This window comes from Malurus melanocephalus, unplaced genomic scaffold, assembly GCF_030028575.1.
Source record: "Malurus melanocephalus ecotype Western Australia unplaced genomic scaffold, MMel_1.1 scaffold_12, whole genome shotgun sequence".
NCBI classification, from domain to species: Eukaryota; Metazoa; Chordata; class Aves; order Passeriformes; family Maluridae; genus Malurus; species Malurus melanocephalus.
This window is the reverse complement of record NW_026623244.1, coordinates 5,157,866-5,182,633: the sequence shown is the minus strand read 5'-3', so window position 1 is coordinate 5,182,633 and position 24,768 is coordinate 5,157,866. Positions and strand designations below refer to the sequence as shown.

The 24,768-nt window shown below is 36.5% G+C and overlaps 1 protein-coding gene across 1 annotated transcript in view; it reads right to left on the bottom strand.

Annotated features, from left to right (window-relative positions):
- The window catches only part of PLCE1 (phospholipase C epsilon 1), a 126,216-nt gene that overhangs the window by 56,247 nt on the left and 45,201 nt on the right, over positions 1-24,768 (bottom strand). Inside the window, exon 3 of the mRNA XM_057381368.1 lies at positions 12,577-12,871. Within this exon, the coding sequence (XP_057237351.1) occupies positions 12,577-12,871 (295 nt within the window). The remainder of the gene's footprint in view (positions 1-12,576; positions 12,872-24,768) is intronic.

The following is a 24,768-nucleotide window of genomic DNA, read 5'->3' as shown; positions in this document are numbered from 1 at the left end:
GATTTCAATTTTAAGAATGAAAGAATTCTGTTACAAATGAGTGAGAATGGGAGAAAATGCAAACAAAAATGTAATTTGAGGATATATAGACACACACCTATAGAAAAGAAGGATGTTAAAAATAACACGTATATAAAGTTAGGTACCCATTAAAGCAGGGGCCTATGATACTGATTTTTTATGTTTTCTTTTTGRTTGTTGTTTTAGGAGCTTAGGAATCTTCAGAGACTATACAAAATGTAGCTGCAGCAAAATATAGCATTCATAATATAGCTGTAAAACTGCAACAACAGGCATTTTCAGTGTTTCAGAGCCTCAGCCTTGAGGCATTCCTTTCCAGCCTAAGTGCACTGGACTTTGACATCAGCAATGCCTGCATCGAATTAATGATCTGTTCAAGTTTGCACCTTGGCTGCAAGGTTTTTGCTTTGAGGTCCTCAGAAACACATTTTGTAAAAAGCATCATCTTCCTTACATTTGTCTTATCCTGAAGACCAGATTACATGTGATAGTGACCCTTCAAGGATAGGTGGGAAAGAGGAATGGTCTGCTCCCATCTGTTTCCCAAATAATGCACAGGAATGCCTAAGTTCAAAAAACTATTCAAATGAAAACTGTCTTAATGTGGAAAACGATCATTAAATATAGTCCTTTAAGGCAAAAACAGGAAGAATGATTCCAATGGCTTCAGTGTCATACCAAGTGAAGCAAATAGTAAAACTGCCATTGGTTTTAGCACTACAAGATGAATACTCAATGCCAATCTGAGAACTTAATTTTAAGTATAATTATGTCAAAGGACAACGTGAGAATTAAGTAAGATCTTGATAAGTGTACAATACTGACAACTCATTATGCTTGCCTTCTGAGCCTTCATAGAAAAGAGAATTCAATGCATGAGACGCTACCAGATTTTCCCCATAGACCAAAGGGCAGGCAAATCTGCTGCATAAGGTGTTTTGGTTATTATTCTTAATGACTGTTGGAACAAAATTAATCCAACTCACATCCAGTAAAAACAACAACACTTGATTAGATGTTCCCGRTTTAAGCCCTGAAGCTTAGCAGCGAAAGAATTTCAAAGGAACATAATATACTTGAAAAATGTTTGATCAGTTCGGAGTTTTCATCATCCTGGCTGCCTTCAGCAATTGCCCAAACAGAATCTACTAACACCAGTTTGTTTGAGACCTCTACATAATTACTACACAGAAAAAGGATAGAGAATAGAACCACTAACAGCAGATACTGTTGATTGTGCACTTGTGTTCAAAATACCTTTGTGTGATCTGCTAAGGAACCTTTTTCACTTATTTTATATTACACTTTCAATAGTATAAATTCAACCCCTATATAACTGAAGCACCTACAGAATACACACCTTCGCCCCTTAGTTTTGGTGAGGATTCAATTACTTTGCTGTGTGTTCTGAATATTCTCTGATGATGAAAATATTTTGTGAATAGCAGAATTATATTAGAATTTTATTATAGTAGCAGCCATATTTAATAATATAYAATATAATAATAATTCTCTCACACAAGAAAAAATGAGTGAACCAAGGACACTAATTGAAAAAGATGCCAAAAATGGAGACAAATTATGAACTGGAAATAAATTGATGGATTAATAACAGGGCGAAGGGCAAACTTAATACTCATAACTCACAACCATTCAGCACTCACACTTCATTATTAAAGAAATGGCTTAAAAGTATTTTAAGACATACTAAAAAAGTATCCACTGAGACTGGTCAAAAAGAAAGGGGAATGCTTAAAATGTGAAAATGARTATGTCATTAACTAATAATGACCCAATCAGTAACCTGCAGGTGCAATATCCACTGGGAATGCTGTGCAGCAAATCCGTGGCTCTGCTCACATGTGCTGCAGAGCACTGTCACGGTGGTCAGCTACCTCCACTCTACCCTCACACAGCCAGAGCTGTGCTTTTCCTCAGGTTTCTGCATGTAAAATGTCATTTGGTCTGTGTCCTTATACTGCCCAGAAACATAGAGCCAAAATCATAGTGAATGCCCTTGCTGTAATCCTTATGGGTATTCATAGATAAAAAAAGCACAGACTTTTAAGTTTATTTTAAAAGAATTAAGGCTAGCTATTGCAGTTGGACTGGATGATCTGTAGGTCCCTTCCAGCTGGGCTATTTTGGACTACTGTATTCTAGATATTATTTACATTTCTTTTTCTTGTGGTTGGAATTAAAAGTGGACTATCTTCAAAGCTAGTATTAATAGACATTTCTGAGAAATACAGTATTATGGGCTAAGTATCACGGGTTGAGTGCTCTTAGGACAAAAGTTACATTACTTAACATTAGCAGAAGGAAAAAAACACAGAATAACATGCTTCTTCCACATAGATAAAAMTATGGAAACCTCTAGAATAAAGTCTGCCAATGCAGGTAGCCAAATTCATCTGGAGAGCACTCCATGGATAAAAGCTACAGTGCACAATACGCAAAGAGATTCACRCAGGGAAAATACAAATGGCTTTCCTAATACATGTTTATTGTTTACTTTAGGGTGGATTAGTTTATGTTCTTTTTCTCCTGCCCTAGACAGTCTTTTCTCATACCTCATCATGTACTGTAAATGTACAAATGTTAAATTGGCATTTGTCCTGTAGGGTTAAAATACAACTCAGGAAGCCAGTCTGACAAAGGGAACGTCTGAAACTACAGAGGAATAAAATAAAATTACTGCCGTGCTAGGTTTTTTTCCAGATAGGAAGTAATTTAGTTCTTTTCTTCTGTAAATCTTCCTGTTCTAATTCAGGAAAAGTAAAACGAACCTCTCTACCTAGAATAACAGCAGTCCTCTAAGTTACCCCTAGTCTCACATTTTCCCCTAAGTTGCAATTTGAATGTACATTTCCAGGGTAGTACAATACCTGTTTGGCAAAGTTCAATTACCATTACTAAATTTACTGAGTAAAGAAAAGAACTCTGTGATGAGTTTACAAAACTAAGTGAAAGAAGCTATTCCTTATTCTAGAATGCAATTTCCAAATTTTAAGAGGTAATTTKGAAAGGTATCTTTCAATGCAAACATCTAATTATGCCAATTACMAAAAATTTTCAAAAGAGTTGTAATGGCAGGCATCCTTAACAAGCTGATTTTTCTCACGAGGAAGCTGATAGGAAGCTAAGGGAAACTCATATGCTACTTTTATAAGGGATTAACATGAATTTACAACTTCCCATCATGTTTGTGATGTTATGTAAGTATTATATCATGCCAGYTTTTCTTTTAACAAAGTATTGCTGCTAGCCAGCTATCCTTAGCAAGGTTTCTGGGATCACAAGGCTGTGCCAGAACTCAAAGGATACCGAGAGGCATTTTAAAGGGGAAACGAGAAATATCCAGCAAAACTCAGGTCAATATGACCAAATTCCTTCCACTGACATACMGAACACACCAACTGCACAGTCACATACTTTCATTGGCCATATCAAGGACTGAAGGAGCAATGACACTGTGGGCTACCTCACCACTTCAGAAAGAGCCATGCCTGCTCTGCAATAGGTGAGCCAGGTGAGCTACCAGTGGAAACCCCGATATGCTTAATAAAACTGAAGTCCAAGAAAGAATCTGTAGTATTGAGACTGCAAAAATATCATATAGCTTAATMAAAAAACCTCAGCACAATAACTGACAGAGTCAAAGCAGAGAAGATTTTGATTCTTTCTTTCATCTGTTTTTAAATTACAGAGTGAAGGAGGCTGTGTGATTTAGCCTTAGAACTGAAATCTGTTCTATGACAMAGGAGGTTAAGCCAGAGGGGGATTAGTGGAATACAGGAGAGAGCAGAGAACAGGGCAGGCTCATGTCTGGAAGCCAAAAGAAGTAAAACAATAGACTACACAAAGTATTAAATCAACTTTAACTTCATAATAGAGATCTAAACAATCTCAACATCTATGACTTGTCTCAATATTACTTACTTCTTCCTACCTCAAATATAAATGCTCTAAGTACTTAGTTATTCTAGCAAGCTTTTTTACAACCTCACTAGCAAATTGCTACAGTTCTGCTTAGACTAAGCTCTGCTATAAGCAACCAYATAAGAAACTATTTTCTATAATTGTTTTTGTTTAGTTCATGTCATTTGGKCATCATAACGTAAATAAACCAAGATATGTTTATACAAGATTGTGTTCAAGCAAACAGAGGATAGCTATATGTATTAGCTAGAACTAGCTATCTTGCAAAAAATGGAAGTATTTATTCCATTTGGCTTTCACAGGATTAATACACTTGGTACATAAAAGCTGTTCTAAACAGTCACAAGACTCCTTAATGAATTGCGTCTTTGTCATTAGGCTTTAGCAGATTATACTAGAAAGGGTGTTTGCAGTCCTTTCCTAACACATAAACTTTCAAAGCTAGTGATTTTACCATCTGAAAACAAACTCAAAACTAGTACCTTCCTCAGATTTTAAGAAATCTCCCTTAACCTGAAGATTTCAAATGCAATTAATTCCTCCTCTAAAAGCACATAGCAAAAATCCACACTTCTCTTCTTTCCTTGTGTATTGTACTGCAGTTAAGGTTTTAAATAGAGTGATGGCCAACCTTGTCAACAATATTGTTTATATAGTATGAAAATAAAACAGCTGTGAAAATGAAGCACATTTGTCTAAGTCCAGCCAGTCCCTTCCAATCCAAATTATTCTAGGACTGTTACATGGCAGTTTAGCATTTTACCATAAAAACCTGACTTTAATAGAAAAACAAGAAGCAGTCAAGTTAGCGTCCACATTATAGATCCACTGGAAACAGAAAGTATTCAAGACACATGAATTCCAAATCCTGTGTATAGAAAGGAGTTTTGCTTTCCCAAAGTTAACAGCTCTGAAAAAAATAAGATGRGACTCAAAAGAAGAGCAATTTATTTGAAAAAAAATGGTATAAGAATTTTTAGAATACGTTGTGCATATATATACAATACTTCAATAACTACTCTGCTTTTAAAAAGAAATATCCACGTTAAAGAAATTCTCCACAGARTCACAGAACATGCTAAGTTGGAAAGGACCACAAGAATCAAGTCCAACACCTGGCCCTGCATGGGACCATTTTGCTCTATTTCTCTGCAGAACTTTGCAATTTAATTTTGAACAAGAAAATAYAGATGAATAACTACTCCAGATCAAATCTTTTCTGAAGCTAACAGTAACATAATAAAAGGCATTTGAAGCAATTGCTTTTCCAAATTGAGAATTTTTTTCCCCCGCTCAAAGGAAAATGCTCTCAGAAGACACCACTTCTGCCCATGGATGGGGATGAAGACAGGAGACCTAATGTCTCCTGTCAGATCTGAGATCTCTTTTCTACAAAATCTCAACACTTTAYAAAGAAAGGTGAAAATTTGCATGAAATCTGTTGCACTAAGTCCATGGGAAATGTAGATAAAAACATGTAATTATTGTACAATTGTGCAAAACCCTTAAAATTAAGCCTAAGAAAAAAATCGGAGGTACTTTTAGCATCAAATTGTATCCTTGTTCTTCTATTGTTGCTTTGAAATGTTTTCAATTGGCACTTGMTAAATCTTACTGGCAAATTACTTATTTTAGAATTACTAAAATATGTAGTTATATACATAACTAGTATTTAAAAGGCAAATACTTAAACATTATAAAACTATATCAATATGAAGCCCCTTAAATAAAAGCTAAACCATTTATGGCCTTAGAAAAATCCTCATATCAGCTTAATTTTAAAAAAAATGCTTACACCATTCTACCTCAAACTGAAGCTAAAAACATTACGTAACAGTCAAAAGGCAGGTCTGAAGTAAAATTAACTAAAATAATTTTCACTGCTTTTCTGTAATACTTCTAGGTATCTCAAATTTGTTATCACTGACAAACAATCATTATTTTGCAATTAATACAGACACACTTCATATCAGGGTGCTTTTTTCTGTGCTAAATCACTCAGGTGAAAACAACAGTGTTGACAACCTACACAACCTTTCTATTGCATTGTCACTTGGAATGGTGAATGTTTGTCACAGCCTTTAGCTAACAGGCAGATTAGGGAAATGGGAGGGTTAGCACATAAAAGACATTCCTTCCAYAGAGTAAAATATTACAAACCTTCATTCAAGTTACAGATGCCACTTTCAAAAAACATGCAAATAGAGGTGTTTCTTTAGGACCARTTAGTAGCAAAACATTCCTTTTATATGCTGCTATGCATTCATGTCATTCAGAAAGGGAAAAAAAAGTAAACTCCTTTAAGGAACCACAAAATAAAAATTGGTTATAAGCTTTCATGCTGAAGATCCGGGAAGAAAAGCTCACCAAAGAAAAAAGCAGCAGTGCATTTACATTCAAAAACAYGTTACTAACTTGTAACAGTTGAGTAATTAATATATTTCAGGAAAAAATATTTACCTGTTCTAGTACTTTTAAAAGTACTGAAATTCATATTTTGTCCAGCAATTTTGTAGCAGACACTTGTTTTTTGTAGAATAAGAAACAAAAGAATGTCCCACAACACAATTTAATATTGAAATAGTTGCAATGTCAAACAAATAAAAGCAAAGMATTTTGCCTAAATTACTTGAAATACTGCATTCCATTTCAAACAAGTTGAAACACAATATTCAGATTTACGGCATTAATTCATATTGCTTATATTAAACCCTTACTTTATTTTCCACATAAAAAGGTTTGAGTCCTTAAAGCACTATTTTAAATGCAGCCATTATAGATTTAAGATTAGATTAGAAAACTGTCACCCAATTTACCCCTCTGGAAATAAAACTAATCACTTTGATTTAATTCCCTGCATAKAATCAGAACTGTGTCCTACGGCTCACAGAAGGGCAAATCTTACCAGCAAATATGYCTTCCATTGAATCTTAGATTCCTCCTAAAACGCCAGAAGAGCAGGTACTTCCAGTACCACAAAAAGCCTGCACGCTGCACTTGTCCAAACTAAAAGTCAGGCAACAGCTGCTCAGTTTAAAGCTACAAACTGTGGCAAAATGCATAACTGACATGCCTWGTGTAAGCCATGAAGAAGACATGCATTTGGCTGGCTCACTGAAAGGTCAGGTTTCCCACCTCCCCAGATAAAAGCTGAAACACTAGGATTCAAATGGAAGGAAGTTTAGAAATTAAGGATGAGCATACATCCTGCTAAGACTAAAAGCATTTGATTTTGACAGCAGAATTATAAACAAGAGTGATTTTAATTCTGCTGGATTTTTGTCTTTAAATATATTAAGAAGTAAGTTACCCTACTCAGGCTTTTGTACAAGTTATATTTATATCAATGTTGTTTAAACAGGCCAAAAGTAATAAACGGAATTACTTTTGTTTTAGGAAACTTCATCTGAAGCATTACAAAAACCACAACATGGGTTTCTTTACTAGCAAATGCCCTACCTTTACAGCTATTATGGTCTCTCACTAACAACTCTAGCAAAAGGCAATAGCATTAGCTTTAATGGGACAAAGGGCTATGACTTAGGCAGTCATCCAAAAAAGTTGAGAGGCAAAGCAGAGGAAAACCTCCTCAAGACTTCCAGAAATGTGATTAACCATKGAGAAATTACAAATAGGCGGAATTTAAAAGACCAGCATAGCCTTCAGATTGCATCTATGTTCAGAAAACAAGTAGACACCAAACTCCTGCCTTCATCCACAGTCATCTGGCTCTGGCATTTTTATCACTTCTTTTCTTCATTCTAACCTTCCCCTTGACTACACACAGTTTACATCACTTTTACAAGCAGCAGGACTACATCACTGGGAAGTTAGTTATGAAATTTGCTAGAGTACACAAGACTGAAAACCAATATGCTGCCACAAGAAAGCTTTCTCCATTTCCCCAGGAAGTCTGAGAGAGAGGTCTGTGCAGAACTGGAATGTGAGCAGTACACTCAGAGACACTTTGTTTATACGGTGAATATACGTCTTGTCTGAAAAATCTCTACTGAAGGAAYGACCAGGGGACCTGGCCAACACACCACTAGTTTTACATTGACAACACAAGCATATTTTTTCTTAATTGGAAGAATGACAATTTAGTGTTGTTTCCAACTTCCAGCTGGAGACTAGGACACATAGATTTCAAAAAATTCATGTTAAATATGGTAATGTAAGGATGCCCATGGAAATACTATAGAAAACTTTAAAATTATTTTATTTAAAAGCATCAATTTTATTAATGCTATATCACTACAAATATACAAAATTAACCATCAAATTAAACATCTCTCAGCATTATAGGGTCAATACTAAAGTATTTTTCACTAGCTGTAAAAGCAAATATCTGAAAACCCAAAGAAAAAAGTCTGAATGTCTTTGATTCTGCAAAGTAAACTGCACAGTATTTCTTAGAATGTAACCAAAAAAATGTGTCTGGAGAGAAATGAAATATCATTATCCTACAAAACTTGATTTGCTCTCCTAGTTTCTCTCCTAGTTCTCTCCTAGAACCAAACTTCAAGGGAATCTTCAGAGATGACTTTTGACTCATCTTGATGCTCGAGTCCTTGGGGTTTTTTTGCTCATGACTGACATGCTAACATAAACATACYGAAAAAGTTCCATTCTACACTTTAAAAGTTCCCATGGACACTACTTTTACAAGGCCCATTCAAACAAATGCTCAGACCTTTGAAATAATAAACAATAATAAGCAGTTCAGGGATTAACTATCTGCATGCAGAATTACATTTCATTTTTTTCTGAAGAGTAGTTGTTTAAAAAAAAATAAAATTATTTTAAAGCTAACATCACTTTGTACAAACTGCTGCTCTCTCAGCCTTCATCCACAAGCCCTTTATTACCTTCCTCACAGCAAACTTCTAGCAACGCAGACTCATTCTATGTATTTAAACTCTTCTTTTTCCTKTGGTGGAAATAACACCTATAGACTMCCAACAAAAATATTGCTGTAAGCTGAGACTCAGATACACAGGTTAAAGGCTCATCAGTGTACCAAAACTGGAATACATACCAGTCACACATTATTACTGGAACCAAAATCTATATAAAATCATCTGAAACTCGGTTCTGTTTCTTAACAGCTTGGCGCTGTACATAAGTTAGGATCCACACAGACGTGTACCCTGAGTATGACACCTGTTACATYCAAAGGCACAATTTTACAGATGAAAATATTTTAAATTCTTTTATWTAGATTACTTACACTAACTTCAATCTACCACCTGGTTCAATCATGTGTCTATCTTGCAGTAATACACTTTACTGAACCTGGAAAGGGGACTGTAAGGACAAGACAAACTATGCTGACAGAACTTAAATCTTTGTGACTATTATGTAATAAATATGTTGGATTAAAGGAAGTTTTTGTTAAATTAATGTTGTCAAGGATCCTCCTTAAGTCTTTCTCCCACTACGCTCGATGTGATCGATCTGGCCGCAACCAGGCCTGGCCAGAGGGTGGCAGGTCCAGGAGACTGACCACAGTGGTCTTTCCCTTCTGCCAGTTTGCAGGGACAATCATAGCCAGCTCTAGATAGTCCCATGTGTCCCTACGTTTACAGCTGTCCTCCAAAACTTTTTTCCTCCTTCCTGACATGTCAGCCTTGATTCTGTGYTTCCTGCTGCGTTACTCTTCTTTCTCTTCCCAACCAGATGACCTGCACTTGTTCCTGCTCTTCCTGACCTACTCAGCAGGTATGAAATCCTTGCTCCGTGACTCACACCCTTGCCTCAGGCCACATTATCTACATATAGTCTGACCTATCACCAGTATTTCATTTCCTTTCCTACAGTGCATTGACTGACTCATTTTCCTACCACAGATTCTCAGCCTAAGACACATTTTGTCTTTTCAGGTCTCAATTTCAGCTCATTTGGCCTTATCTCTCATTCTAGACAGTCTTAACCTTTGGACCCAAACACCCCACCCACCCACACACACCACCCCACCCCTGCTAAATTATGCTGGCCTTTGTACATCTATGTACATCAAGCTTATTATCAGCCATGACTCTGACATATAGTTATCAGACAACTGCCCCAACTTCAGGGATTCTGGAATTTTCCCAGTATTGTAACAATACACTTTGTGCAAAGGGTATGAGAAGTAGCAGYAGGAAAAAACAGAGACTTGGGCACCTGTTTGCTGTGCAGTCTTGCAGATGGCAAAGTCYAATTACTGAAAAAGGGTAATCTCTGAATTCTGTGGGATGAACGAAGAWGGTGTTCTAAAGATGATTGCACTCTGCCTCCATATTCATGATAAATTAGTTTCCTTATGTTCTTGGTCAAAACCTGCTACTGTTTGTTTAACAAGTCCTATCAAGCTTTCTCTGGCAGATRTACACTGATTTATATATGCCACAGAGAATGGCATCAGACTCATCAATTTTAGAAGATGCTAAAGTGAAAAGAATACTGATACAAAATGTTTGCAGTCTGGTCCATCTTCAGACATCTCTTTCTACTTCTCTTCCCTTTATTTTTAGATTACAAACAGAATCAAATTGGGGTGGGGGTTAGAGTACAAGTTTCTTTCAAATGATAACTCTATCAAATGTAAAGCACAAACATTTTCCCATACTCTAGTTCCTTCTTTAAGAAAGACACAAAACCTTTTTTCACTTTCTGCATAAAAATGTCAACACCATATGAACTGTGACAATGACCAGCCTTCAAATGACCTTCAAATATGAATCCAGTCAAAGYTCTGGCCCATTCACAACTATGAGGAAACTTCTGTAACAACCAATTTGTAAGAAACAGAATAGGCTGGGAAAGCAGGATTTCCTTTCTACAGGGAAAAAAAMCACGGGCTTCAATCCAAACCCCACTGAAAGACACTATCAAAACTTTTTACTAACCAAAAAGTCTGAGTTACATACAGAGGTACTAAAACAGTACATCCTAAATGTCTTCAGTGTTCATATGTGAAAATTATGTTCTCTGTAGCAACAAAGATGCTGACAAGGATGTGAATGTCACTGACCAGCTGTGGGAACTCCAGGCATCAGTGGTTCCCGGGAGTCCACTCTCAGGCTGTCCCTGTGCTACCGGGAGCAGAGTCGCAGCCCCACAGTCGGGAGCCTGAGAGCTCTGTGAGCCATCCCTGCTCCAAGCCCAAGACACGACTCTCCTACACAGCAGGCCCTACATKAGCTTCAGAAAACTCTCAGCCTCAGATCCACGTGACTGGGAATTCTGGCTTAGGAGGTCTGGAATGTTTGGAAGCCTTCTGTGGAACTAACAACACTGGATGATCTGCCCACTAAACCATCCTAGCCCTGGGGACTCAGAGCATCTAAGGTCCTTAGCTACCAAGCAAAATCTTAGAAACAGTATTCCCTGGAGTTGGACTGCTTGTGACTGCAAGGTTCATTGCTCAGGTCAATAAGAAACCCCTGAAGGACTGAACACAAAGAACTCACAAAGTGCTTGGTGCTGGGGAGATGTAAACTCAGAATGCTACCCCAGTATTAGGGACTTGCTGTTTGCAGGATCCCTATTTCCAAGGCAGATATTACATAAAAGCCCTAACAAATGAGAGGATAAAGTTTTCRAGAAGCCTTCCTTTTGAATCGTGAATCATTAAAATAATTTATTCCTTTTTATCAGACTGTGCAAGAGAGTGCTGAACTTTGTCGCCAAAAACTGCAAACATTTGAAGGAAAAGTAATGGAATGCTGTCTAGTCCAGAAAAGGTCCTCCAAATACAAATCCAACAGCCCTCAAGATCTTTTCATGATTGCATGCTGTAGACTGGTTCTATTAAACTAATTTACTTTTGCTTTGGAAGCTTTTTAAGAACTATCCAGAAAAACTTCAACACCCTAAAGCTGCAGGACATCTCTTCCTCACYAGAGACTAGCACAACAAATCATACTAGACCACTAGACTAAATCCAATTTCTAATATCTACATGGGCTATCAGTGCAATTGCACACTGAGTTCAAAATCTTGGCTTTTTCTTTAACGTCTTACATCCTTTGGCTCAGAATCCAACAACATACAGTACATAACACTGTCACCACAGATACCCCCAAACGAGTGCAAAGTGTCCTGGTACACAGAGTACACAGAGCACACATGTGCAGTCACTAGCTCAGGCTCCATAAAAAGATGCAGCCATATCAGCAGCTCAGTGAGTCTGAGCTAACTATTGCTGCTGCTTCCAGTTTCAGAACTCAGCTCTGAAGCACACGACTCCGTTCATTTAACCTTGCTTTCCGACCTGTTGCAGGAATGCCCGTGTTTATTTTTCTAAAACACTCRTCTCCTCCAAACAAATAAAACCCAATCAAAACAAAAAGGAAAACCCTACCAAAATAGGACACTGTACTGTACATATCTGCCTCTCACAGACAGTGAGGGTGTRTGAAGCTTAGTAATGTTAGCTCAAGGTACCACTGAAATTCATTTAGATACAACAAGTTTGCCATCTGTACCTGTTCTTAGAATATTTTAGTGTCTCTCTCTGCCCTTTGATTCACCTAGAGAGAAACTAAATAAAACAGTGAAATAAAAAAAAATTCGCAATTCATTCTATACTTAAAGTGGACAAAGGTAAGAAAGATAAATGTTCATTACCTTTAAGCATTGTTCTTCCAGTTGATCCTCCAAAGATATTTAAAAGACCACTTCTTGCTCCTAACGATGTAGTTGCCTCCAGCAAAGCACCAGTTATATAATTAGAGAGTGCAGTCCTCTGTAAAGTGGCACGATATCGACAGTAAGCACCTGTTACACATGGTTTTACACAAAAACCATCTCCTTTGCATATGCAGTCTGCAACAAATGTTGGGAGCTTTCTCAGAAGATAAGGAATATATTGAAAAATATCTTCTGCTCCTTCTTCTTCTTCTCCTCTCACTGTCGTGAAGATCTGTGGAGAATGCAAAAGCATGGACTGTTAGYTCATTTGCTTAGGATAACACACTGAATATAAAACAATTCCAAGTGACCATGAATTCCTGTGAAGTTCAATGACCTGCAATATCTACTTATCCAAAATTTATTTATTAAGATTTTGAGTTAGGCTCCAAAACAGGATATTTAAGAAAGATGTCATTCTGGCTTTAAATCTATGGTTAAAAGCATTCTAAGGAACACCAGTTTTAAAGATAACAATTAGAAAAGGCCACATCAATATACCTCATCAACATTTAAAATACAGAATAGGCACAAAATTGATTATAATACTATTAAACCTAYTGTACTTCCAGAAAATCTTAGAGGTGCCAGTACCAGGAGAAGCAGACTAACTCAGGGCTGGCACTTTTTCTTGCTGAGCAGGGTGGGGTTTTGCAAGCAGAAATGGGTTTAATCACTCTGAACTCTGTTTCAAAATGTTCCGGTGTCACGTTTATTGCATTACTTCCAGCCTATGCACAGGCTCTCTATCTAATATTGGTTTAGTACTCTTTTTCCAATATTTGTGATAACTCACTAATGAACTTCTGTCTGTGGTTTAGCAACTAAATAATGTTTGCTTATTTAGAGAGTCTAAAGATCAAAGCAGGAATCTGGAAGAAATCTCTTCATTTAGTATACAAGGGGAGACTTGATTCTTTGCATTCTTGTATGCTGACTTACTGATTAACATCAATAATTTGTTTCAATGATCTGTGCTTTGTAATTACAAAGTGTAAACTACTAAACTAAAAATTAACACAGGGAAAGGTCAGTATAACTGTCACCAGGACAGGTGCTGAGGTTGTTCCCAACCAGTCTTAGACATGCAGAAGAAATAAGCTGATGGCTTCGTGAAAGTTTTTTCAATTAATGCCTTGTTTCTTGTTGCCATCCTTCCCCACATATTAACAAAATACAGCTGTCCACCAACTGCACCCAGTCCTACAGAGCAAGTACACCCRTGCCCAGTCAAACGATAAGAAACTGTTTGCACAATCTGTGCACACCACATGGCACAGGCACCAACAGCCTTCCCACAGAACACACACGAGCCAGCCATGGATCCGAGGAGGGAAGAGATTCCTGCTACAGGGATCTCACACCCACCACTTCTGCCCTGAGACTGGCATTTACCTGTCATGTAAGTAAGAAGAGATCAAACTCCCTGCTCCCATGAGGGACCTGGCCCTCCCCTAACAGAAGAGGTGAACAACGATGTAGTTCTTTCAACAGTGTAAACAAATTGCAGAAAATCAAACATACTCCAATATATTAAGTATATATTTGTTATTTATGTATTAACCATGTTTGAGAAAAAACAGTAAAATTTTATATTAAAAATATAATTCGTTAACGAGTAATGTAATTCAAGAATTTGAAAAAGAACACAGACATATTTATTAATACAAAAAAAAAAGAAAATGTCACATGTTGACTATGGCTATATATAACTCAGTTCCATTAAAATATAGCTTCTGTGAAGCAGTATACCATGAAATGCTGGGGCATCTCTCTCTTTTMCCCTCTCCCTGCAAATTTTCCAAAATTCATTTGGTCTCAGTTTTCTAGAAATATTATACTTGCATCTTTAATTTATTTTCTTTGCTATCTGGCAGTTTTATGGACTTTTAGACTGTCRGTACAGACACATCTCCACCTTAATTCAAAAGAAAACATGCTCTTAAAGAGTTCCATACCTGGATGGGATGTGCGTACACCTTTTATTTAGCTAACTGTCCGCAAGTACCTTTTCAAAAAGTGTACTGTGAAATAGTAAACCTTTGGACCATGAGTGTGTCACACACAGCAGACATAATTAGTCTTTTTAGCTTGTTTAAAAAAAATATTTAGTTAATGAATATAATTTAACTTCTGAAAACTGCAGTTACCATCCAAAATATTTTTAAAATTGGGTTCTGCAACATATAAAAGCATGTTCTGTTGCCTACACAACTAAAATTTCTTTCAGCTGCCAAAGCAAAGAGACGATTTGTTGACAGAAATAGGCGACAGTGTTTTGCTGCAGAGATTATACATAGAATAATGGTGTTAATCTCTTCYGTGTAAAGTAGACTTCAGGGCACTAGCTGTCTCCAAAGACTCTGCACATCACATAACATTTACAAATTGTTTGTTTTGATTTGTTAAAGTTCTGAGCATTTACCTCTGCCRCAAACAGATGAGGTTACAAAAAGATCCAGATGTACAATGTGTATGTGRATCAGTCACTGAAAAGAACTGAAACAATCACAATAGCAACAAATCCCTCAGGTAACTGATAGGGGAAACCACCTTTCAGAGAGATTGCACCAGACAATTGGGGAAACTTAATCTTGCCTGGGAGACAAAGAAGTTTATTCCAAGCCAGTTCATCCTGGCAGAAGGAGTTCTTTTGATCCATACCAAAGAATGACTCATGTAATTAAAAATTAATGTGAASTAAAAAGAGTGAAATGCAGCACTAAACTGACAGCTACCCATCAGAAAATAAGGTCTCACTTTTACCTTGCATATCAAATGAAAGATTTCAAAACCATCCGCAGTCTGATGTTGCCACGTCTCACCTACTACATATAAAGCAGTAACTCACAAGACAACACAGTATCTGAATCTAAAAATGTTGTAATATTAAACATTCTGTAATGAACACACAATGCTTTTAAAGTAAGAAACAAGATGGAAACAGGAAACTCCATATATTAATGCACCAGTATTCCAATAAAAGTATACTATGRCTTCAATAGGTTTTTACTTTTTTCTATTTTTAAAAGAAATTTTAATGATAAGTGAAAGGAAAATAAAAATTACTTGCAACGTATAATATTTCTGTTTTCTACATGAAAAAAATGTCCTACAACTCAAAAATTAAAATTAGCATTAAAATAAAGATTAAATTCAGACATAATTCCATCATTGTAGCTTTACAACCAARTCCGTATTTGGAAAATACATGGAAACAAAATAGATTATTCAGCTCTTAACAATGTATGCAATAAATCATCAAAATTTTAAAGGCCCTCAGTTTTGCTTCTCGTAACTCAAAATGGTATCTGCAAGTTAACTTATTGATAACCTTCAAGCAATAAAACTTTCTTACAGAGACAACAGACATTTTGCCAAGATATTAAAAAATGTATTTAAAAATAACTGTAAGAACAAGCAACTTATGCTAGCCTTGAAACTATTCCTTATTTTTCTCTTACAATATTTTTTTCTTTTTAATCATTATGCAGCTGCAAATTGCAGTACGTCCTTCTCTCCATGACATTACTATAGGTTTACTGGGTAGAAATGGCAGAAACCTAAAAACTGCAGCCATTTATTGCCCAGTTTATGACAGATAGTCCCCCAAAATGAAGCTGGAGTTCATGGGCACTGCTGTACTGAAAATATCAGATATAGTAGTGCAAAAAAATAGTCATGAAAAATTACACTTATTGCTACTACACTGTAAAAATACGAGAAAATAGGGTGTAATGGGGTTTTAATACTTCACTGCATCTGTCCAAACCCTCCCCAAACACRTCTATCAAGATATCCTAAACGATCAAGATGAAATACTGAAATGTCGGAGGTGTGTGCATGTGCTCAGCTGGGGCGACACATTTCAGTCTGATTTCTGGGCTGCTCACCTACAGAGCATTTTTATGATGGAGGGCTGCTGACACAGCCTGCCTTCATTTGTTGCATCGTTTAAAGCAATTTKAAATGCCTGTAAGCCAGAATGGTGTATGAACAAGTAATAACTCAGGACAGTATGTGCTGAAGATCATTTAAATATCTCCTTTGAAAACATAAAAGCTTTACAGAACGTACATGCTTAAACATAATTAACGTTACAGGAAATGCTGCTGTGTTTCAAATTTGTTCTGTTCCATGAAAAATTACATTAAAATGAGGAAATTCTGATAATTTTTTTGTTTTGGCCCTGCAGGTTTTTCAGAAGAAAACTCTTACTAATATTGATCCAATGAGGCTAACAGTGATCTCTTGGAAGTCCTGACCAAGGAGCATTCCAATTGCTTTTACATCTATTTATTCTACCATTAATTCAGATCTCTATAGCATGGAATATAAGTGCAGTCTGCTATGAAAAAAAAAAAAAAAAACCAACAAAACTTTTGGCAGAAAGTAATATCCAAGGTGAACTCGGATGAATGAGGCATTAATGCACAGTTAGTCAATACTTCAGTTTCATGCCTTCCAAAATGGTACTCTAGCATAACATTTCAGAGCATTTATTAGTAAAAATGTAAAAAAGAGGTGATGCTTGCAATTTATCTTTTGAAGTATCTTGGGTTTTCTAAGTTTTATCTCAGATTATGACCATACCCCCACTGATTAGTTCATCACATTCCAAGATCATTGCTAAAGTACAAATCCTTAATTCAAGGTCTTTCTAAAATATGAATCTCTTGTAACAATTTCTGATTATGTATCAATTATAAGAACTGAAATACARTAAACACTGAATGCATTTTTTGCTATCCCTAGAGTAACCTTCCTATTGCGTGTGTGACATTCCCAAGAGGATGTGCCAGAGCCCATATCTCAAACAGTTGTGCAGGTTGTTCAAAGCCAAAGGATTATTACTGTGTTTGACAAAGAAGATGCAGTAAACAGCTGAAAGGTCAGCTCATTTCTTAGCCCTGTTCACTGCCAAGTCTTGTTCACTTTAGCAACTGAATAGGTGAGGTCTTCAGAAATCCTTCCAAGAAACTGGATATTTTGATAAGTGTTTGTCAGTGTTTGGAGTAGAAAAGCCAGACATTTAGATTTTTAGAACATTACCTTCTTGGTGGTATTCAGCAGCCTGTAACCAAAGAAGCACAGACCAGGAGAACTGATGAAACTTCTTGCTATGTGTCTTACTGAGTTCTGGTATTTTACAATGAGAAGTAGGGCAACRTTTATGATAAAACCTGTGGTGAATTAAACTCCATTCCTAACTTATTATTCCAGATGAAGTGGATGAGTACAGTCAACTGCAAGCTTTGCTAAATTTTAGCACCACTGAAATTTGTGAGAGACGGACGACTGTCCAGCCCAGCAGGAGACGAAACACCATTCTCATTCCAAATCCAAATCAGAGCTACCTGAAACCAGAACAACTACCTGAAATCAGAACAACTACCTCTCCCCAGCTTCTCTGATCTGTTGTTTGTCATGGTACTCTACTGCAGTTTCTCCCCATGGCAAACATTAAAACAACTATCTGGCAGTTTTGCAAGCTGGCATCAAACTCACAAATTCCAACAGGTCCTCTACCAGCATCTCATGATCCAACGTTTTTGGCTAACAGGCAAGATTCTCAAAGTACAAGCAGTCATGTCAGATTAAAATAAAATAAAATCAAATCAAACAAAGGGTTACATATCATGATGCCTTTCTTCACACTCCACAGTTTTTGAAGATGTATTTGAATGTCACCCTGCAGGTGGCTTTGCAAGCCAACAACTGCTCCGCCAAGCAGAACTGACAGCAGATTCAGCAATGGCACTTGCCATCTGGCCTGCCTGAAGTTTTACCAACAGGAGAAGAACTACCACCACCTGAAGATTTTGCTGAAACACAGCTATTGGGTGCAGGTTTGCATTTGTGCTCAAGAAATGGCAGTAAAGGGCTGTTTTGACAACTCATCAGCAAGAAAGCTGGAACTATAAACACACATTTATTGTGAAATAGATGCAATTCAGCAAAAACTGAAAGAAKGTCAGGGTTAACAGTGTTCTCTATATCCTAACTTGCTCATACCTTGCTCTCTGTGTATTTTCATATGGTGCTCAAAGATCAGAGCTTGCTTGCTGAGATGCTACTTTTTGTAATGGAAAATTTCCCTCAAGTATCTAAACTGCTGAAACGCTGTTCTGTATTTTAAAAAAACTGCCTAGAAAGTAAGAAGATACAGTGCCATGGTATAACCCAATGTGTAATTCATAAGATACAAGGAATCCTGTGTTGTCTTGGGGAGTGGGGGGCAGAAAGAGAGTGGGGGGCAGTGAGAGAGGCAGGCAGAAAGTCTTCCTTGAAATACATACACACAGTAATCAGTACCACTACAATTTCACCCAGTACTTGACAAATGTGCTATTTACTATAAGGCATATTCAGGGTGGTGTTGTTCACGGGTGCTGTTCAACTTCTGTCTGGGACAGAATGAAGAAGAAAACCAGGAACTGCTTTGAGAATGCAAAACCAGAAAGGTTTGTTTGCTGCAGCAGCACACTGCATCATTTGCAGCTGCAGGCAGTGGGTAAAAGCAAACACCATACTTTATGCCCTCACTGCCCAGGAACTGGTGAGGGATGGGAGGGTTGGACATGATGCCAAGATACAGCCTAGCATATACTAACACTTTCTCCCCACAGCAGGAACAAATCTCCCAATTCAACAGAAATTGCCCTGGGTGAATACAACTGGCAGAGGAGGTGAATGCACTGGACTCTGTCCAGTCCCCTTACACATCTGAAGGAAAGAACACAACACAGGAAAGAAAAAAAGGTCTTCAGGCACCTCTTCATCATAGGACTCAATGCTTGTTCCAGCATGTTCAAGTAGCTTTTCTAATGCCCAGTGATACAGTCACTGTGGGAAGACCCAGATATTTTCCTTTTATGCAAGTAATCTTCAGTTTCTAGCAATTTAGAATAAACACTGTGGTGATCTGTCCACTGTGGATAACCTTCCAGCAGCTGTCTTGCCAATAGCAATGTCTACTCTCAAAAACCTTTCCAAATTTTGTGCTCTCTTCAAGGATGAGGAAGATGTAGATATTTACAATGCCAGGACAGAGCAAAAACAACAGTCCCGTGCTACAGAGCAATAATGCTCACTTATTCAACAGCAAGTTTTGTTGAGTATTCAGTTCTACACAGTCAGCTGTAACCGGGCAATGTGGCACAGAGTAGCAGAGGACACAGAAAACAGATGAGTTGACCCTGGGAACATGGAGAGCTGTGTCAATGGCAGCTGGAAGGCTGCCAAAAGAGCCATCAAGCACAGATGTGCCCAAACACTWATATTCATTAAGTGATGTTCCGTGAACTTTCTACAGCTTCAACTGCAATTACAGAACGTGCATTACCTCACCAGCCAATATTTCTTATGAATTGCATTCTGTTAATGATGAGATAATTTCAAGGAACAGAAACTGAATTTAATGAGGATCAAACCATCTTGCACAGGCAATCCTTAAATACAGCTCAACATTCTACACAAATATTATCAGCCACCCCCATTCAGTTCTRGTATCTGACAAGTGCCTTTAGCAGAGAATTTGTTTCATTTGTTATCATCAGGAACTGATGATGCAGTTTTAAAGAATATTAATTTGAGACTTGGATTTATGMCCAGAAATTGTAAGAGCAGGTCCAAACTTCCAACAAGTAATCATTTGCACTTTTCATAAAACTTGGTTGGTTTTACTTATTAGTTTTCCATTTCTGTAAGGTAACATTACTAATTTTAATATCCCTTACCAAAGGAAAGATGAACTTCACAGATTTAGAAGACAGAAAAAGCAGTGTGATCTAAYTGGGATACAGATTTAACATAGCATCTCTACCCCCAGAAAGTCCTGTTTTCATGACATGCAATATACTTTGGATTAAAATATCTACTAAGAATCAAAATATAAAACAGAGGCTGAAAAAAAGGCATTAATTAATGGTCATGTGAAGATTTTTTCCATAAATACTTGAAATTTCAAGTTGATTAAGGAGAAAATGAAAGGATTACACCAAACACATCATAAGAGTTCACTTGTCAGCAATGAGAAACCATGCCCTTGCTAGTGASTGGAACCTGTGTAAAAAGGTAAAAAATACCACTTTCTGATCTGCTGGGTCAATTACTTATACTTCTGTTGGAACAATAGTGTATGCGAAAAATTATATCATTATTAATTATTTTACTACTAAGTTCATTTGCTAACTTCTTCATTTTAAATAACATTTTATCTTCTTCTAGTACTTTGCAACTTACAACTTTTAGTTCCGTACTATTCTACCCGTGTCAATTCTACATGCAAGCAGCATTCCTTATATTTCCTGAGTGCTTATTTACTTCCTCCAAACTTTTACAAACAATACACTGTCTTAGTAACTAAATAAATTAACYGACTCTTTTCAAACACCTGTGTTATTTCTACCTAACTAATGCACACCTTGGGGCTTTTCTTACTGAAAAGCTGTTTTACTAGTCTGAACTGGGTCACATTTTTGAACACCTGATCATGTGGACTGGAATTTCGTGGGTTGTCAGCTTTCAAAATTAGCTACTGTGTTTTTAACATGAAACTATATACACCCCACATAATCACTTTTTCAAAATACATTTTAATAATGACTTTTGATACACCTTACTGATGCAAAAAATCATTCATACAAAATTTCTTTTATCAGGTGTGTCATAAAAGGTAGTTAAAACAAGAAGACAGCTATCAGGTTGAATTTTTGATTCATCGTAGAAGTTTTAATGTAGCTAAGTACATTATCTAAAATAGGCTAATTAGGCTTAAAATTATGTCAGAAAGACTGAAATATTTTGCTCAAACCACTGAGATGTTAAAATATTAAAACATCCAGGATTCAGTAATTTCAATTCAAAAGAGATGAACATTCTCATTTTAAATTCCACCTTTCATCATAGACAAAGGTCTTTGTTACATTAAATTGCAACGGGATGCTACTGTTACAATGGATTATTAAGCCTTCCAAATGCGAGTAAGAAAGGGTAAGAAATTCTAACAGAAGCCACTGAAAACTCCACTTAATAACTCCTTGAAAGTTTCCTTTCTTCAAAGGTAGGGAAAAAAAACGTAATTCAATTAATTCCCTGAAGGTTTCAAACAGGCATCATGCTCATATTTTTCATTTCTGAAATACTGATGCGTGATGGGTGCATTCAACATGGGTGAATACCGAGCCCTCAAAGCAGGGAACCCAACAGTTCCCTTCCCAAGTCTTTTTTTAATCTATTACTCTGTATATAGAGCAATAGCAAGTCTAGATTTTCTCTAAGAGACAAACAAACAAGAACCGCACACACGCATCAGATACAGCCAGAAATCTGTACGGATTTGTACCTTTGAAATCTATACGGGTTTGTATATGGGTTACTAACAACTGTATTCTTCCCATTTGAGGAAAGGCTTCCACAGAAGTCACATATTTATAAACAGCTGCATTCCCACTCATGTGAACTGATTATTTAAACAACTTTGGAAGATGAGCTTAGTTGCCTATTCCTGAGCTACAAACTGACAATAAGGTTGAGGGGTAAAACACAGTACAGGAAAAAAYACTTAAGGGATCTCCTGTCAACATGACCATCTTAGAACCCACAAAATCTAAAAATTATGGCTGTTGAAAACCATGTCTCATCAACCCTTACATGTTTGGTGTCTCATTCTCTTCCTACAATTTCCTCTATTTATCGAAGTTCATGTAGCTACTTAGGCAAAGCTCTGGCCTTACATATCCTTTAAAAATAGTATTTTTATATGTATACTTACATAACTGCTTCWGAAAGCACACAGTGTGTTCCATTCCCATATCTCTCATATTAAAATTCATAAGATAGCCAATGGCGAGGGTTAAAGGTCATAGCACTGGCTAATTCAGTTTTACACAGTGTGATACTGCATCCCTGYGAGTAGAGAAACTGCTCAGAATTGCTTATGAAGCTCTCAAGCTCAGAGTAAATGTGCCAAAGCTCAAACACAAAGTGCATGTAATTAAACTGTCTTTGTAATTATACAATTGCTATTATAATTTGTACCAAAAAAGGCTCACGATAGGATTTTATTGTACTATACATTCTGGACTTACGTTGAAAGGTGGAATTTTCAAATCTTTYCAAATCCAGAAGAAACAGTCTATAGTTCAGATCTATAGTCAGAAACCTAAAGATTAAATAAATGTAAAGTGCAACAGAACCTTGCTGTATCACTAAATAATTTAATTTATAACCAATGGTAACTGATGTTACTGTAGAARATTGGTAGATAATTTCAGCCTGTAAAATTTATGCATCCTACCCATGGCATACAGCTAATAAAAGAGCAAGTTTTCCTTACCACAGGAAATCCAGTTCTCATTTTCTAATTTTATAGACACTGAATCCATGCCTATTTGTTTGCTTGTACTTCAGCTRTTGGGTTCATAGGGTCACATGAATAATTATAAGATTATTTTGGATAGTACTTTCAGGCCAGGAAATTCTCAGAGTTTTCATGACTGAATTGTTTGATAGACTTGTAGGTCAGGACACAGAACATGATTTCATGAAACAAAATAACTTTGTTCTATAAAGAGGCATTTTTCCACTTCAAGGGKTTTTTTTTAATTACCCAGAAATAGAAAAGGCACAATTCCTTGCCCAAAGTCACAACAGAATATTGATACTTTAAATATATAATTTAGAAATTAAGTTCAATCTAAATTTACAGAAAAAAAGTGAGTCTTCATTCATCACTACTCATAATGAACATTTAATAACAACACTAAAAAAAGATAAAAAAAAAAAAGGGCTATCTTGTAAATTTTTAGAATAAAAATTTTGGCAAAACTGAAGCAATCATAATAATCCATTGTGGTACAATGAAGCAATTTTACTTATGTTGGTTTCTTGAATCAAGAACATAGTACCTTCAACACTGTTCATCTTCCTTGGTCATTAGCTGCTAAGGAAGATTGTGCTGTATCTACAGAAAGTATTTGAAGTGTAAAAAAGCTAAAAATATGAGGACAGTGTGAACAACTAATACACCATGGAGTAACCTAAAGAAATGACTTCCTGTTTGCCTTGTTTCCAGCTGGTGTGTTTAGCTGCTGCCTTTGAATAACTATCCTGCAGAACACCGTACATTCAATTCCCACATTGTGTTTTTATTTTATGACAAAACTTGGATGATAGATACCTAATATACACTAATAGCCTTACATTAAGACAACTTTATACTGGAATAAAACTGAATCTACCAAAGTAATTGTCCCTGAAAGAGTTTTTGATTAGCATCCGAATCTGCTAAAATGATGAGAGGATGGTAACATTATTATCAAGTTAAAAATGGTGCTGTCTCCAAATGGAGCTTTGGAAGCCAATTSCAAGATGTAAACATGGGGCACTGATTCATCAACTGTATTTCCAGTTCAGTTTAACTCAACTGAAAATAGATGTTTTGTAATTTTCAGAAGTTCTAATTCCTTCATCCCATTCAAAACACGTTTTTTAAAATAAATATGCTTGTTTTAAGAAAAAGAGTACAGGTGAGAAAGAAGAGTGAACATGGGAGAAGGAATGAGAGCACATTAGTTCAGTATTTAAATTACATTTTTTAATTGTTAATGAAGCAAGTTTCTGCAGAACTAGAGTATATGTTCTCCGTTCTTTTCCCACTGGAGTGGAATGTCACTGGAGGCTTGATTTTCAGAATTTAAGGCATTTGGCTTAAGACCAGAAGAACAAAAATATTTTAAATTAACTTTCCTTATTCTCTGGGGATTGTTTCAGACCCAGGGACCAGAGTTTAGTCGTCCATGAGATTTATTTTGCTTTAGCATTAGCTTCAACTAARCTTTGTATATACAACAGCTTCCTTACCAAAATTCATAGCCACTCTCCTCAGTGTAATCATTTTTATAAATTGCAATTATATTACACTGAATTACATAYATAAGTGACCAGTGTGTATGCTTAGCCTCTCAAAATGAAGGATAAAACTTAAGATTCCTATTACAAGCTTCTCTTTCATACTATCACACCAGTTCTGAAAAAAMTGACTCATTTATAAGTACCCGTGCCAAATTTAGGATTCTTTAAACTTCAAAAGCTTCACCTTAGTGAGACATAGTGCTCTTCAAAAGC